At 44.9% G+C, this 13,469-nt stretch overlaps 1 protein-coding gene across 6 annotated transcripts in view; it reads left to right on the top strand.

The window, feature by feature from the left end:
* The first annotated feature begins 4,518 nt into the window (after positions 1-4,518).
* Positions 4,519-13,469, top strand: part of KDM4A (lysine demethylase 4A) — a 40,798-nt gene continuing 31,847 nt past the window's right edge. Inside the window, exons 1-6 of one of the 6 annotated variants that reach the window (XM_040231407.1) lie at positions 4,519-4,746; positions 6,916-7,092; positions 7,728-7,903; positions 10,276-10,390; positions 11,768-11,961; positions 12,289-13,468. In XM_040231407.1, coding sequence (XP_040087341.1) covers positions 6,955-7,092; positions 7,728-7,903; positions 10,276-10,390; positions 11,768-11,961; positions 12,289-12,556 — 891 coding nt within the window. In that variant the 5' untranslated portion in view covers positions 4,519-4,746; positions 6,916-6,954 and the 3' untranslated portion in view covers positions 12,557-13,468. Of the gene's footprint in view, positions 4,747-4,862; positions 4,943-6,915; positions 7,093-7,727; positions 7,904-8,775; positions 9,813-10,275; positions 10,391-11,767; positions 11,962-12,288; position 13,469 lie in introns of those variants that run through there. The other 5 variants (XM_040231406.1, XM_040231401.1, XM_040231400.1 and 2 more) reach the window with 5 other exon arrangements.

The following is a 13,469-nucleotide window of genomic DNA, read 5'->3' as shown; positions in this document are numbered from 1 at the left end:
GCAGATTTTACTGAGGTGATGGAAATATTCTGAAATGGAATTGGTTGATAGTTATGCAGTTACTATCAACCACTACAACTATGAGTTAGTGCAGTCAATGAAGCCGATGTTTTTCTGGAATTCCCTGCTTTTTCTATGATCCAGTTTTGAGCATTACCTTGCTAGTATGTGAGATGAGTACAACTGTATGGTAGTTTGAGCATTCTTTGTCATTGCCATTCTTTGGGATTGGAATGAAAACTGACCTTTTCCAGTCCTGTGGCCAATGCTGAGTTTTCCAAATTTGCTGGCATGTTGAGTGCAGCACTTTCACAGCATCATCTTTTAGAATTTGAAACAGCCCAGCTGGAATTCTATCACCTCCACTTGCTTTGTTCATAGTAATGCTTCCTAAGGCCCACTTGACTTTGCACTCCAGGATGTCTGGCTCTAGGTGAGTGATCACACCATCTTGGTTATCTGGGTCATTAAGACCCTTTTTGTATAGTTCTCTGTATTCTTGCCATCTCTTCTTAATCTCTCCTGCTTCTGTTAGGTCCTTACCATTTCTGTCTTTTATTGTGCCCATTTTGGGGTGAAATAGTCCCTTAGTATCTCCAGTTTTCTTGACAAGATCTCTAGTCTTTCCGATTCTATTGTTTCCCTCTATTTCTTTGCATTGATCACTTAAGAAGGCTTTCTTGTAAACACCACAAAAGCAGCTAAAGGTTTGTCCCCCTCGTTACTGGTAGGTGGAAAGATTCTGAGAGACTTTTTGCTGGATCTGATAGGAGTAACAGGTGCTGCTGATACTCTCTCTTTCCTCCATATCCCTATGAATAGGGGCAGGATGTCTGGAGCTTCAGTAATCACTTCACAGCTATGAAGTGCATACATGAAGGTCAAAGCCAGGTTGTGAAGTATGATGGAGAAAGATGAAAGGAGACAGTGTCTTTGCTGACTCTGTGGAACACTGAACCAACGCCAATAAATGCCCCTCTTCCCTTCAAACTTTTTATTACATTTAGGAGAAATAATTTGGTTTAAGTTACTGTCGCTAGGGTTTTGTATTTCTGGCAACAGAACACATTCCTAAATGATACCACCGATAAGACCCAAGTGATCCTCTCGAGGTTTCTGTCTCATAGAAGACGATAGGCATGTAAGCAAATCTAGGCACTTGTAAAGCACTTGCTTTGTGAACTCTGTGTGGGTGAAGTGATGGACCACATCAAGGAATCCCTAGTTGCAGACTGGTTTCTGGCTTTTCTTTTCTTTTTTTTTTTTGATGGGGGGAGAAGTGATTGGATGGATGGCTGCCTCACCGAGATGGGAGTCCTAGGAGGTGGAGCTCATTTGTGGAGTGAATAGATTAGTTCTTTATTGGGCATATGGGTTTTATATACCTGTAGCTACCCAGGTGGTGGAGGGGGTGGTGTCCGGAAATAGGAGGATATATGGATCTGAACTCAGGGGAGACTTTATTGGAATATAGAATGTATATCAGTGGGCACCCAGTGTGCACATATGAGTGAAGCCTGAGAGTGAAAGTGCATCAAGCTCTTGTTTCAGGCTTTATGCTAAGTGCTTTGTATCATCACCACCACCATCATCTTCCACCATCACAGCTAACATTTACTGAGCACTTAATACCTGCCAGCTTGACTTCTAAGTGCTCTGCCTGCAATATCTCATCCAGTTCTCACAACCAAGAAAGGGAAGTGCTATTCCAATTTTAGCCATAACTAAGGATTAGAGAAATTAAGTAACTTGCTCTAGGTCATAATGCTAGAGCTGTAAAACACCTAAGTGGGTTTGTAGAACAAGAAAAGAAAGAAAGAAAAGAAAGTGAAGTCGCTTAGTCGTGTCCAACTCTTTGTGACTCCATGGACTGTAGCCTACCGAACTCCTCTGTCCATGGGATTTTCCAGGCAAGAGTACTGGAGTGGGTTGCCATTTCCTTCTCCTGAAAGTGAAAGTGAAGTTGCTCAGTCATGTCCGACTCTTTGTGACCCTGTGGACTGTACCCCACCAGGCTCCTCCATCCATGGGATTCTCCAGGCAAGAATACTGGAGTGGGTTGCCATTTCCTTCTCCAGGGGATCTTCCCGACCCAGGGATCAAGTCGAGGTCTCCTGCATTGCAGGCAGACGCTTTAACCTCTGAGCCACCAGGGAAGCAAGAATACTGGAGTGTGTTGCCGTTTCCTTCTCCAGAGGATCTTCCCAGGGATTGAACCCGGGTCTCCCGCATTTTAGGTAGACGCTTTACCGTCAGAATCACCAGGGAAGTCCTCTGGTGTAGAATGAGAGAAGAGGACAAAGGTCAGAGAGCCATGAAGACTTCAACATTTTTTTTCTTTTAAAAAATAATTTGCTTTAAAAAATTAATTTTGTAATTTAATTTTAAAAATTAATGTATCGTATACATGGAATGTTATGCACAACTTATAAGTGTATATAGCTCAAAGCAATGTGAACACACCACTGTAATAACCACCTTGCAGATGGAGAAAACAGAATATTACTAACACCACAGAAGCATTCCTTATGCTAACCGCCATCATTCCCTGTTCCCACCCAAAGTTAAACCCAACTTGGTCTTTTTTCACTATAGATTAGTTTGTTTCAGATGTGAACATTTAAGGGGCGAGAAAGGAAACATGAGTGTAAAAGGGTGACTAAGATAAACTGGTCAGAGATACAGGAAGATGAAAGAGAAAGGGATTGAAGTTCCACCTATCATGCTTGCAGACCAAGGGAGAGCTAGTGATACATAGTAACAGCAATCCTGGAAAATCCTTTTTGGCCTCAGTGGAAAATGTTACAAGATTAAATTCCTGGAGTAGTTGGTAGTAAAGTGGTGCTAGTAACTGTATCCATGCCCAGGACAGCCAGTTAGTGAAGCAAGCACCTGTTTGAGGGCAACACTGAGGAGAGTGGTGGGTGGTTTTCCTTGTTATGTATACTCCAGGTTGGATTCTTCAGACTATTAGCAATTTTCTGAGCTAACCAATGTAATCTGTTACCTAACACAGTAGGTCAAGGGAGAAAACCTTTATAACTGTTGTGAAAGGCTATTGGTTGCCTACTCAAAAGTCATTCCCTTGTCTTTTTTTGAGAAATACTTTTTTAGGGAGAGGGTGGGGTGGGGGGGAGGACATAACCAGTCCCAGGGTGTGGGTGTGTTAGTTGCTTAGTCGTGTCCGACTCTTTGCAACCCCATAGACCTCCTCCGTCCACGGGATCCTCCAGGCAAGAACACTGGAGTGGGTTGCCATTTCCTTCTCCAAAAGGAACTATAGAAAGAAAGAAAGTGAAGTCGCTCAGTCACGTCTGATTCTTTGCGACCCGGTGGACTGCAGCCCACCAGGCTCCCCCATCCATGGAATTTTCCAGGCAAGAGTACTGGAGTGGGTTGCCATCTCCTTCTCCACAGCCCCAGGGTATAAATCACAATTGCTCTACGTCCATTCCATTCTACCTAATACCATCCTTTTTGCCAACATATATTAACTCTCATCTTTACAATAATCCTGCAAGGCAGATATTACCTTTTCCTTTTTAGTGATGCGAAAACCCAACCTCAGAGGAACGAGTAGTTTGAACACAGATCTGACTTCACAGCTCTTCTCAGTGCACCACAGACCTACTCATCTGGGGCAATTTTGTACATCTTAATAACTCAGGTTGAGAGTATTCTACTTTTCTATTTGACCTATCAGAGTGTCCTAGCTGCTTCCTCCCCCATCACCCCTGACAATGTGGGGCTCCTTAGGGCGACTCACGACCCCTCAGGGACAGTTCCTAATGATTTCCAGGAATCCTCCTCACCCTCCACAAGTGTGTCTAATGACTTCCAGCATCATCTCCCTCCTCCCCAAGAGCTACTCTTAATGACCCCCAAATCTCTGTTCATTGAGGAACAGCTTTTTAATGACCCTAAGGACATTTGCCCTCAAAACTTGTCCTAATGACCCTCAGAGCGCCTTTCCCCTTAGGAATTGCTCCTTTCAAGAAATGTCCCGGTTTGCCGGCAAGTGAGGGGGTTCCCAAGACCCCTGATTCGCGTTTTAAAAACCGAGACAGCGCTGCGCAAACTGGGACAGGTTGGTCACCGAATCGGGAATTCTTTGACCTCAGAAGCTACCCCTAAGGGTCCGGAGCAAACTTTTACTTTAGGTAAGGGTTCTACTCACCCCTCAAAAGACTGTACCCACCCTTTAGAAACATCCTACAACGGCCTCATTAGCGCCTTTACTCTGGCCAACGATCCCATGTCTAGGCACTCAACTGTCTTAAGTCCAGACTAGCTACGGGCAGCCAGAAGCCCGCCTTCGATTGGCCGGCTCTGCGATTCAGCCGACGTGCTCAGTGGCCGCAGTCCCGGGTGGTACTACTTTTGCTCCTGGCAACAGCCCGAGTCGGCGCTCATAGGCTGAACAGATTGATACGCCTGGACTTTGGGAAGGCCTCACAGCGCTTTCATTGGCGGGTTGAAGCTGATGGCGGCCCCCGGATTGGTTGACTTTTTGGAGAGCTGTGCGGCTGCGCAGAGGCCGACTTTAGAGGAGGCGGAGTCTCGTCCTTCGCCGGCTGGAAAAGCAGGGTGATCGGCTAGTGGCGACAGCAGAAGTCGAGCCTTAGCCCTTTCGGGGCAGTGGGCTTTAAGTAAGAACTACAGGGTTTTTGAATCCTTTAGATTTGTTGCTTCTGTAGCCTTGACCGTGATCGCCGGTGGGGGAGGGGCGGAAAGCGGCCTTCTGCGGTGAGTGATAGGCATAGCTTTCGACCAGTGGAAGCAGGAGCTTCTAAAATGAGCCCTAAGATTGGCTCTTTCCAATCTCTTTTGGCCAATGGGCGTCGGGAAGGGTGGGCGGGTCTGCTGGGCCTTATTTTCTCTTCCTGCGGCCCGGCCTCACTAGCCTAGGCGACGGGGCCGGGAGGGCCCGGACGTCTACGCGGTGAGCTTCGGAAACCTTGGGAGCGCGGGGGTTACCTTGGGAGCGATCCCTGCGGGATCCGATGCGAGGGGAGGGAGCAGGAGTTTGAGATAGATAGTAATAGCTGCCTTTACTGAGTTGATAAGTACCGGGCCTAGTGCTTAGCGTTTCGCTTGCATCATCTGAGTTAATCACAGCAACCCTGCGGGGCAAGGAGGTTGGGATCCCCATTTTACAGGAGGAGTAACTGAGACTCGGGCAATTTACACAGCCAAGGTCACACAGCTAGTAAATGGCAGAGACTAGATCTGTATTCAGAGTTTTAATTCTGGGGCTGTGCTCTTTTAAACCACAAGGCTTTGTTGCTGAGTGGGGGAAGGAAGGTGTCAAGGAACAGGAGCTTTCCCGAGGGAATAGATTGAGGGAAGGGGATCCTAGAGTAGAAGAAAGGGAATGAGCAGATGATGTAAGAGCAAGGAAATCAGTTGTTCAGCAGTTACCGAGTGTGTACTCTTGTGTCGTGCATTGTTCTAGGTTTTGGGCATACAAAGATGAATAAGGCCAGAGGCAAATGAAGCCTCTTGTGGGGCTTTGGAGGCTTTGAGATGGGGCCTAACACTGTGTTCACATGATTTATATGTTTTTGTAAAATTTGCAAATGTAAGATACTTTGTATTCTTTTCTTAGAAAACCGGTCTTCAAGATTGCATAAAACTTGAGGTTCCTTTACACTTGGATCTGCCCTTGCAAAGGGCTTAGATTAAGTGGAGATTATGATGTAGGCAGCACAGAGAAATGGAGCACTGGGAATGCATTGCGGGACTTTGGGTAAATTTCCTGGTATGTAAAACAGGGATTACAGTATACCTGCCCTGCACAGTTTGTCGAGGTGCATAAAAGCACCAGGCCAGGAACTCACTATAGTTGGTAAAATGGAAGCTGGAGAGATGCGGGTACTGGGACTTGTCTTCTCTCCTACTTTAGACAGCTGTGCTCCATGCTGTCTTCCTAGTCTTTCACTAGATTGTTGGTATGTTGGAGGAGTTTTCCCCCTTCTGATCTCTCCAGCTCTCAAGGGGAACTCTTGGAGCTGAACTGCCATGATTTGGGGGCTGAGATTTGGGGGAATTGAGTAAAGAAAAGGACATAAGTTTTTTGCTTCTAAATTGACTGTTTTTAGCTGGTATGCTTGGTTCTTATTCAGTTGAAATAGTCTATTGTGTTACCAGGCGGTGGGGATGCACCCACTTAGCGGAAGGCCTCATCTAAAAACAAAGTAGTATTTATTTCACCTCCAGTCAGTTATGAAGTTTGCCCTGTACTGCCAGTTTATTGCCTGTTAATTTTGTTGAGTTCTGGGTACAGTGCAATTGAACTAGTCTCTACCTTGATTTCATGTAACTGTGCTGAAACTGCATTTAGGTGTAGCTATGAGAACAATTTCATTTAAGGGTTTTAAAAATCATAGCTCTGGCTACTAATATCAGGATGCTTTTTAGCCCTTTAACTTTGTAATCTTGTAGCTAAGTAACTTTTCTTAAGAATCTAGAATCCTGTTTGAAATCTGTGCCTTAGAAGGAAGCCCATAGATAGATTTTTATTAAAAAAAAAATCAGATTGTAGTATATTAAGCTTAATACTTTGAATTAATTAGCCAAGTATGAACAAGGGAGCAGCTGTAAAGATGGCCGGTGCAGCTGCTTTGTCAGATGGGACCAACAACCAAATAATTAGTTTCCCTTTTTTAGTTGAGACAATGTCTCCATTAAATGAGGTTTGAATACATGCAATTTTGATACATCAGAATCATTTAAGCAGAAGCTTTTCTATCCATTTATCTTATTTAAATAACCTGCCCCAGGCAGATTCCAGGTGTGAGGTCTTCTCGGTGCTGCAGACTTTCTTCCTCTTTCACTGTTTTCTGCTCTGACATTCCCGGCATTCAGTCTTAATTACATTTTGTATAATTTTATGCTCTTAATGCATGTCTTCAGATTCCTGCCTGACCAAAGTGACCTCAAAAAGGAGGGAAGATGGCTTCTGAATCTGAAACCTTGAATCCCAGCGCTCGGATAATGACCTTCTACCCGACTATGGAGGAGTTCCGAAACTTCAGTCGTTACATTGCTTATATTGAATCCCAAGGAGCTCATCGGGCTGGGCTGGCTAAGGTGAGGGGTGGAGGCCTTTGGGACCAAGGGCGGCAGTAAGATTTTTCTTAAATGAAGCCTTGAAGAACAGTTTTACTGAAAGGCAGATGGGGTGGTAGTTGAATATTTGCTGTCCTATTTAAAAGTTAATTCCTTTCGTTAACATCTGAAACATCACTTTTTTTAGGTTAGAGGAGAGCTGTTGGGAATCTTTTAAAAGGGAGGGAAAGAGCCAGTGTCCCAGGGCCAGCTGCTGCGGTGCTTCCATCTCTTGGTGGAGAGGGTGTTTTCATCAATCCAACTTCTTTCTCGGTTTCCCTCTCATTCCGCACTCTCATAGTAATTTGGCTTCCCATACGAGCTTTCTGTTAGATTGAGAGAAAATCAACTCTTCAACCTCCTCTCTTGGTGCCCAGATAATACTCTGAGGCTGAAAATGAATGAATTTTCCTTACTTTAGGTCATTGCGTCTAGGCACCTAGTTGGTGGCAGAACTGGATCAGGGCTAGCTTGACAGTGTGACTTTTGCCGTGTTTGAGTGAGCATGGTTAAATCCACGTGACTTTCTAGTAAAATCAGCTGTTGGCCTGCACACTTGGTGGACTCTGATCAGCTTGCCAGGTTTCTGATCTCTTTGTTCCTTGTGTTCCCTACAGGTTGTTCCTCCAAAGGAGTGGAAGCCACGAGCCTCCTATGATGATATTGATGACCTGGTTATTCCCGCCCCCATCCAGCAGCTGGTGACGGGGCAGTCTGGCCTCTTTACTCAGTACAACATACAGAAGAAAGCCATGACTGTGCGAGAGTTCCGCAAGATAGCCAACAGTGATAAGTGAGTGAAGCACGTTCCTTTTAGCATCTGGACCTTACATTTCGTGGGCAGAGTGGTCTTCAAGACTGCTGCCATCATACTAAAGTCCCCTTTGCTCAGCTCCTGCTTTTCTCTGTCTCCTTTGCTGTTCTTTGCATGGAAACATTTCTCTTCTTAGTACACAGTCACAGTCTAAACTCGTCTATGTTTTTACGTAGAGTAATCCCATTGCTTTTCCTTCAAAAGTAGGACTTAATAATTTGCAAGGTTGCAAAGGGGAAACTTGGAGTTGGTTCAGAGGCGCTTTGGCCAGATGTATCGATAACACCCACTTATCAAAAAGTGGACTCAGTAAGTTAATCTCTTCCTTCTGGGTCCTTCTGTCTTTAATAATGTCAAACTCCTCACTACCTATCTCATTTTTTCTATGACATTAACCGAAGGTGAGTAAACTGACAAGCTGTCTGCTGTTTTCTGTCACTCCATGATCATTGCTACATTCTTGTCTCTGTTGGAAGCATCCTTGTTTAGGTCCACTGTTTTCCATTGTTTTTCTGTGCTGTTTTTAATAATTTCACTCTCATTTGACCTCAGATTTACAGAGAATGAATTGTGCATTCCCCTTGTTGGACTCTGACTAGTCATTCTTATCCTCTTGCTTGAATCTTCTCCTTTCCCTTGTGTCTCTTCATTTTGAGGCTCCATAAGGGATTCGTCCCTCCCCCGACTCCTCGCTTTTTCTCCTAAGCCCTTTTTGGTCCACACATGGCTTGGTTTCAGCCGGTCCAATGTTGTGTGCCTCCGGCTCTGGCTTGGCCGTGGAGGAGCCCCGGGGGGAGCCTCAGCTCGCCGGGCTTCACACTTAAGAGTGCTTTGTTATCTCACATCAGGTCTCACTCTTGCTCCATCTGTGCTCTGCCTGTTTCCCTTGGACTTATCACAGTTCTGAATGTGGGCTTCCAGTTTTCTTGGCAGGCTAACTCTTAAAGCATCTCCTTTGCTGGCCAACCTGCTGTCTAATTAGAGAATCTGTGTAAAAGCCTGTTGAAGCTTGTGCTGTGCTCCGCAGCTATGAGCCTGTGTCGTCCTTCGTGTCTGCTTCCTAGCTCTGCACTGGGCCAGGCACACTTGCTTTGTTTCTCCTGGGGTTGGTCTCATTCAGTCCCCGCCTGCCCACTCTGTCTTCTAGTCTCATCTCATTAACATATAGTAGGCCTTGCCTTTCAGGAAATCTGTTTTTAAATCAGTCAGTCTCGCGTCTTTTCTCTTCATCTGAAATACAACCAGTTCTTACCCTTGATTTCTGTCTGCATGATCAGCCAGCTTTAAGAAAACCCAGTAGGTAACAACCTAAATTTATAAAGCAGATCAGTTGGAAGTAGTTATTTGTATTTAAAGGGAACTTGAGAGTTCTAACCTTCATTATTCATTAGGTTGACATCAAAATGTAAGGCAGCATTTAAAGTAAGATTTTTTTTAACCTCCCAGTTAACCTCATTATCTCCACACAATTTCAGTTTGGTCTTCCATTCCTTATCATATATATATATTTTTGCTGAGTTATATACTATGTATTTTCAAATACTAGGTTTACACGTTACTCTTTAAATTGTGTAATACTTTTTAAGTGGTTTGAATTTTTAAAAAGTTTACTTTGGAATAAGTTCTCAGTATGTGATTTTATTGAGCTAAAGAATATAGATATTTTTAACAGTATTATGTGGAGATATATATGGATAGGTGTGTGTGTGTGTGTGAGCATATGTATATACTTGTATTTCGCTCAATGGAACATTTGATATGCAAAAATCTGTTTTTATGTTTTTAAGACTATTATATTTTTATTAAACTATTTTGTTTTCAGGCATGCTTATTTGTTGGATGTTAGCCACCTGCATAGGATGGTGGGAATGCAGCAGAGACAATTCAAGTGAGCCCTCTTGGAGACACTTCCTTAGAGTGCAGGGAAGTGACTGCTATTCCAGGGCCTCACCTCTCCAGGTGTGGGCGGGTTTTTGGTTGTCTGTAGATACACAGGGATTTGCAGTTGTTAATTCTCACAAGTTTGTAAGCCTGTTTTCCTCCTAGGTGGCCAGGCCACTCCCGAGTAGAGCAGGGAGTAGTTTTAGTAGAGTCTTTTAAAAGAGTGGAGGATAGCATTCTTAGGGAAGATGGGCTTACATCTTGGTGTATGTTACCTTCCTTGGGCCTCGTACCCATAGAAGGGAGGTTGAGGGAGTTAGCGGAACCTTGAAGGCCAAGGTTGTATCTTGTTTGAAATGTCTTGCTATACCTGGAACAGGGGATTGTGTCTTGTGCTATTCATGATGCCTGATGAATTTAGTCTCTTATGAGTGGCTAACCCTTTTTTTTTTCCCCCCTACTTTTGAAAGGTACTGTACCCCACGCTATAGTGAATTTGAAGAGCTTGAACGGAAATACTGGAAAAATCTCACGTTCAATCCCCCAATCTATGGTGCAGATGTGAATGGCACTCTCTATGAAAAGGTGAAAGTCACTGGAATCTCTGTGTAGCGTTTTTGCAGTTTTGTGATTTGATACCATTTTCATCTGCCCAGCATGCAATAGACACCTAAAAGCTGTTTGTCTGTTTTGTTTTGTTTTGTTTTGTTTTACTGTTTTCTTCATTTGGCTGCATAGGTCTTAGCTGCATCTCACAAGATCTTCATTCTTGGTGGTGGCACGCAGGATCTTTAGTTGCAGCATGTGGGGTCTAGTTCCTTGACCGGGGATTGAACCTGGGTCCCTGCATTAGGAGAACTGACTCTTAACCACTGGATTGCAAGAGAAGTTCCCCTAAAAGCTGTTTTGCTGAATGGGTGTTTGCACAAAAGAGTGGTCCACCGCCAGCTGATGGGCTGTGCTCGCTTAATGGGGTAGTTTTGCATGTGACTGAATTTTATTTCTCCCACTCTACATGTGAATTGGATGATACTGTGTTCTTTGCAAGGGCCATTAGAATAGTCTGTGGGTGGTAGCTCTTATGAGTTCTAGAGAGGGTGGGATCACAGTAAATGAAATGTTGGGGAGAGCAATGTGGTTTCTGTGAAAAAAAGATCACTGACTAATGTAATGAAAGGGGTATATATTTAAGAAAAGAAACATTTAGATTTTGAGAATCTTCCAACAAGATTCCATAGAAAAAGCTGTTTTTTAACGAATTGCATTGGCTTAGGATATAGTGGTTTTGGACAGCCTTACATGTGGTGCAAAAAAGGGCTATTTGGGAACATTTTAGGATGATTTGAAAAATCTGTAGAGTGTTTCAGGGATTATCACTCAGATTATTGTTTTTGTAAATTATTCGAAGGAAGGCGTTTAAAAAGTGGATTCCTATTTTGCTGCTGACGATCGCTTTTTTGGGTGGTGGGAAGTGAAGCTTGTAGGCATAAATCCAGAATGTCTTCACAGGAGGTGGGCTTCTCGATGACCTTTTTAACTCAGGGTAACACTGTAGACTTTTTACTGAAGACACTGCCCGGTGGAAATAAGGGCTAGGCAAGTCACAAATTAGTAAATTCCATGCTTTGTATTTGTTGTAATTTGAGAGGACTTTTCCTCTTTTGACCTAAGTTTATTTGGGTTCTGTTCAAACTGTTCATCTTGGGTTTAGAACAGGTGGCTGTCACCTCCCTTTCTCCTCTTTGACTTACTAGTGTTCAGTGTCATTTTGCTCTTTGGGGGTATAATGGCATTAATTCCAGTGGCAGCTGTGAACAGCGAGTGAGGGGTTCTGTGGTCTTTATGTCCACACAGTTGCAACAGTATCCCAAATCTTTGTTAAAGTGACAGCTCACCTGTGACCTGCTCTGCAATTGGTGGGTTCAGAGCCTCAGTTTTTATTCAATCTGACATCCTCTGCAGCATATAGATGAGTGGAATATTGGCCGGCTGAGAACCATCCTGGACTTGGTGGAGAAGGAGAGTGGGATCACCATCGAGGGTGTGAATACCCCGTACCTGTACTTTGGCATGTGGAAGACATCCTTCGCCTGGCATACTGAAGACATGGACTTGTACAGCATCAATTACCTGCACTTCGGAGAGCCCAAGTCCTGGTAAAGTCGGCCTGCAGTTGGCACTGGGGCTGGTCAGCTCTGTGTGCACATGGACCACCTTGGGATGGAGATAAATTACAGATACTGGTTCAGCAGGCTCGGGGTGGGACTGGCGTGTTACATTTTCTTCCGACTTTGAAGCAGCGAGGTGCTGTTAGAGCGTTGGGGCTCTCCCTGTCCTTGGCTCTCCCTGCCCTTGGAGCAGCAGGTTTTAGAGGGCAGGGCACCTAGTCCCATCATGTGGAAACGGAAGGTGGCTGAGTCACCGAAAGCCGCGTGGGCTCTCCCAAGCTCTCCCACTGCTGTCTGATTTCTTTTTCTGAACAGGCCTGAGGCATTTCTTAGAGGCAGATTTCCAAGACTGGAGTCGCTCCTTCAGATGATAGAAAGCTTTCTTTTCCTCATGGAAAAAATACTTGGTGAGCAGCAGTGTGTGCCTAACCCACGAGGGGGGCGCGTGGCCACTCGGCATCCACTCCCTGCTGTTCATTGCAGCCGCAGTCTGGCTGGGGAGGCAGATTCGCCCTCTCGTCTGCCTGCTCCCACCCATCCATCTCAGCATGTCAGCGAAGGTGGTGCCTTCAACAGAACATAGGACCGATGAGGCGCTCACCCTCACACAGATAGGAGACTGATCAAGAGAGAGAAAGAGGGAGAAGAGCTGTGGCGGGGAACAGTGGGTGCAGTAGGTCCACACAGGAAGGCACGTGAACGCTGGGCCTAGAGAAGGCTCCCCTGGAAGAGGTGATGGCCGAGCTGAGGCCTCGCACATGAGGATGTGGCTGGGTGGGGTGGTGGTGGGTTAGGAGTGGGGATAGGAAAGCGTGTCTGGGTGTTTGTAGCAACACATGGAAAGACTTGGGAGTGAACGCAGTGTGTTGAGTAACTAGAGGAAGGAAGTCCTTTGAGCTCTGGGTGCCGATTATGAGGATGGAGGCGCGAGGAGGCCGGAGGGGACACTGACCAGGTCTTGGGGAGTCGTGGAAGCCGTGTCTGTCTCCATTCCTTTCCCAGCCTCTTCAGCCACATCCTGTCCCAGGGGTTTTCTTCTGTTCCGTCAGATGCCTTTCCAGTTTCCAGTCTTGGGGTGGGGCACCCTTTTGAGCCAGCGATTACCCCCTGACTACTGACCCAGTTCCTTAGAAGCTAGACTTCTATCAAGCGTCAGTAACTTTTGTGTCTTCCCCATGTTTACTCTGAAGTTCCTGAAACTAGACTTTGTTACTACATACACTCTTTAGGTCACCTGAAGTGGTTCCTCCAGAGACGTCTATGCAGGGTTGCCTGATGGATCCCAGAGCCCTTTAGGTGATAGTTTCCTCATCTGTTTTGTTTCGTAACAAAGCTGTTTGGGATGGGAAGGTTTTGTTGTTGTGGAATCATCTTTAGAATGCATTATAAAGGTAAAATAGACTTACTGTGAGTTTCTGAATATGAAGTTTTAACAGTTTTGCAAAAGTTTTAAATAGTCTTCTATGTGTTTTTTAGTTTTTCCTTTTGTTTCTTAA

The sequence above is a fragment of the Oryx dammah genome, unplaced genomic scaffold, assembly GCF_014754425.2.
Source record: "Oryx dammah isolate SB20612 unplaced genomic scaffold, SCBI_Odam_1.1 HiC_scaffold_28, whole genome shotgun sequence".
NCBI lineage: Eukaryota > Metazoa > Chordata > Mammalia > Artiodactyla > Bovidae > Oryx > Oryx dammah.
The sequence above is the reverse complement of the archived record's forward strand: the minus strand, read 5'-3'. Positions and strand labels throughout refer to the sequence as shown.